The sequence below is a fragment of the Frankliniella occidentalis genome, unplaced genomic scaffold (assembly GCF_000697945.3).
Source record: "Frankliniella occidentalis isolate FOCC.00 unplaced genomic scaffold, Focc_3.1 Scaffold24, whole genome shotgun sequence".
In the NCBI taxonomy this organism is placed as follows: Eukaryota; Metazoa; Arthropoda; class Insecta; order Thysanoptera; family Thripidae; genus Frankliniella; species Frankliniella occidentalis.
The window spans coordinates 1,322,700-1,325,957 of NW_026267154.1; the positions used below are offsets into that span (position 1 = coordinate 1,322,700).

The 3,258-nt window shown below is 55.0% G+C and overlaps 2 protein-coding genes across 2 annotated transcripts in view; both read left to right on the plus strand.

Annotated features, from left to right (window-relative positions):
* The window catches only part of LOC113210196 (uncharacterized), a 12,146-nt gene extending 10,361 nt beyond the window's left edge, over positions 1 to 1,785 (plus strand). Inside the window, exons 2-4 of the mRNA XM_026428063.2 lie at positions 81 to 360; positions 665 to 897; positions 980 to 1,785. Coding sequence (XP_026283848.1) covers positions 81 to 360; positions 665 to 897; positions 980 to 1,029 — 563 coding nt within the window. The 3' untranslated portion in view covers positions 1,030 to 1,785. The remainder of the gene's footprint in view (positions 1 to 80; positions 361 to 664; positions 898 to 979) is intronic.
* A 584-nt stretch (positions 1,786 to 2,369) lies between these two features.
* The window catches only part of LOC113210213 (soluble guanylate cyclase 88E), a 22,914-nt gene continuing 22,025 nt past the window's right edge, over positions 2,370 to 3,258 (plus strand). The window contains exon 1 of the mRNA XM_052265158.1: positions 2,370 to 2,638. The gene's annotated coding sequence lies outside the window, so the exon portion shown is untranslated. The remainder of the gene's footprint in view (positions 2,639 to 3,258) is intronic.

A 3,258-nucleotide genomic window follows, 5' to 3' on the forward strand; every position in this document is an offset into this window, starting at 1 on the left:
TTTTTGGAAATTTCCAACCCTTCCCCCTGTCCGTTTGTCCCCTCTGGAATGCGCTACATCGTCCCCGCTCGCTGGCACAGGTGTTGCGGACCCGTCGCCCGGATCCTCGACCTACGGCCTCCATCAGTCGGCGCAGCAGAGCAGCAGGCCCAACAGGCCCCAAGTGCGCACGGACCTGCGGCTGTCGTCGGGCCGCCCGCTGGCGCCCCAGTCCGCCACCCGGCTGACGCCGTCCTCGGCCGCCGCGTCCAGGACGCCGACCAGCTCGTGGGGCTTCAACAGGCAGCAGCCGCAGCTGCAGCAGCCAGGCGGCGGGTACCGGCGACTTGACAGCGGCTACGGCAGCAGCCACGGCTCCAGGTGAGTGCCGGGAGTTAACCGAGGCGTGGACCACGTGGGTACTTGGGTAATTTACACATGGGAAAATATTTCAAAACTATTCCAGATATTTCAAAAATATTGCAGACACTCCAACAAATATCTCAGATATTCCAAGTATAATACAGATCCCAACGTACACCAAAAAGTTGAGTGGTCCACCCCTCGGAGTTAACTTTAACAAAGCTCACTTCACCGTGATGATGGTGATGGGGTCCTGCAACGACATCGATTCGACGGAGGTTTCTCACTGGCCTTTCTCTCTCTCTCTCTCTCTCCTCTCCAGGTCACCGTCGCTGTCCCCGCAGAAGTCGCCCGCGGCGCCGGGGCTGTTCGGCCGCCGGCCGCCGACGACCACCGCGGCGCCAGCCAAAGCAGCCGGCAAGGCACCGCCGTGCGACTGCAACTGCTACAGCAGACCGCTGAGCGCCCTGTGCGCCATGGACCCGGTCTCCAGGGACAAGGAGACCTTCATCAACCAGTGCCAGCTCGACTGCTACAACTGCACCTCCAAGAAGCGTGAGTGTCGTGGACGGCGGTCTCGGGGCGGTGGCGCGCGCACCTCGTCGTCGACTAATAACGGATCTCCTTTGTGTTGCAGGCTACAAGGTCATCGCTCTCGTCGCATGCGAGGACCACAAAGAAGACTGAGACGCATGTGAAGAGACGGACCCGTCCACCCCCCCCTCTCCTCCCACTCCATCTTCCAACGGAAAATTCCTGAGGTCTGGGAAATTTTTTCATTTTCCGGAAATTTTCCGCACACTTTCCAGGACTTCTGGCGCCCTCTCCCCCGGGGCACAGGAACACTCGCCCGACCCGGTGCAACCCCATATGCAGCCCTTACACAGTCGATGTCGGCGACGGCGGCAGCCGCTGCATCCATTCGAGTCGAAGGCAATATCGCGGGCTCGATCAGGAGATGAAGTATGGGGCCCGGCTGATATGGGGTGTGTAAAGTTAAGCTCACGTGAATTCAAGCGTGAGCGAGTTCGCGAGTGAATAACCCGCGAGATCGCTCGTAAACACGATGACATACACATTTTAAGACAGATAGCGGAGATGCAGGGATCGTTCTTATTATTTTTTTCGGTATTCTATTTGATTCCGGAGATTCCGGGGCGAGGGGCTACGACAACCCCCACTGCTGCGCGCGATTTTCCGGCGGTTTTCCAAGCCCTTGAGCCCCGTAATCTTTGGAATTACATAGAATACTGAAAAAATAATGATCACTGAGCTCCCAATTGGGGGGAGAGGGGGGGCAGACTGAGATGAAGAAAAAGACATGGAGTTGGCGACAAAGTGTCTCAAGAATTACTGTTATCATCACTATGGCTGTATTTTTTGTTATTCTTTACCTTTACTTCGTTTTATGTTAAATAAACAGAAGCTCGAAAAGACACACAACGTTGCTCTCGTTTTATCTATCTCTCAAGAGAATCAAGTTCCGGTTCCGAGTGCTAGTGCCGGATGTTTCTCGACTCTCTGTCTGTCAAACAACACCCATCTCCTTCCTTTCTCTGCTGCTCTGATCTCCGTAGCACGTTGCATTCATTCTGCTCACCTCCCTTTTAACCGCGCTTTTAACTCTTCACAAGAAGTCGGCAACAAACTGCAAGCGCCCCTGCGATCCCGATGCCCTCACTGCAACGCGTTAACTTGCACGCTTTTGTGCAAACGTTTCGGGCCAAGTTAGACCTACGCGTTTCGTTTTGGACAAATTGGTGAGCAAAGACGCATACGATTTCGTTCAAATGAATGCACCAGAAAGTGTTCAATGCAACGCCAGAAAATGTGTGCAAAATTTAATTGATTGCTTAAATTCGAGCGAATAAAAGATATGGTACAAATCCAAGTCCGTCTTGGGAGAGGCTCTTCGTCTCTCCGCCGGGACGTGCGTGCATCGCTTGCCGGTCGCGTTCGTCGAGTGCCCTCTCCCTCACCAACAGGCGCGGCGGGTCCCCGGAGCAACCCCTGCGCGCGCGAGCCCGCCCCCGCCCGCCCCGCCCCCCCTCTGGGCGCCCCCCTCCACCTTGCACCTCCCCGCGGACGACGCCGCGGCTGCCGGGGTGCTCTCGCGTTCAGTCCCCTTGACCGGCTCTCCGCGTCGGGTCGAGTCAAGCAGGGCGTCCCCCGGGCCTCACAGCAGATCGCGGCGGAGCTGGGGTTGCAGCTGGCGCAGCACGACCGAAAGGGGGCACCGAACCGAGTCGAGACCACTTCACCAGGAGTGCTCTTCTTCTTTAACGTCAACGTTTCGGTGAGTGAATCACCGCGTAAACGTGTATTTGTGCGTGTGAAACAGGAAGCAGAATAAGGGGGGTGAATTTTCTGCACCGAGAAATTGCTTTCTTTGAAAGGAAATGTTGACCTAAATTGAGGATACGGGAGCCTGCCTTCAGTTCGAGGAACACTTCCTAAAATTATAAGGAAATTTAACCCGAGTGGAAAAAAAAAATCTTTAAATTTAAGTGATAATTTCATCCTTATCCTTAAATTTCAAATTCATAAAACCGTTTTTTGCGGGTGTGTGTCGTAAAAAACAGGTCCGCCGTTCCCCCGAAACCTTACAACCCTTGCAGAGTTCACTGGTGAAAAGTGAAAAAGTCTACCGGACTTACGTCCTTTTCACTTTTCGCCAGTGAGTTGTTTCGCTCTTCCGCGTCGGAGTCGAGTCGATATGTCCGGTAATGCGAGTGTGGCCTTGCTGTACTTACCGGTTCACCCCCACCCTCCTCCCCTTCTCCAGAGACGTCCCGCGGTGGGCACGCGAGTAAGGGTAGCTGTTCCTGGAAAACATCAGAAAGGTCCTCGTTAGCGAGAGATACGGGTACAAGATGTCGGCGGGGCGCGGGAGGGCGGGGGAAAGAGAAGGGAAGG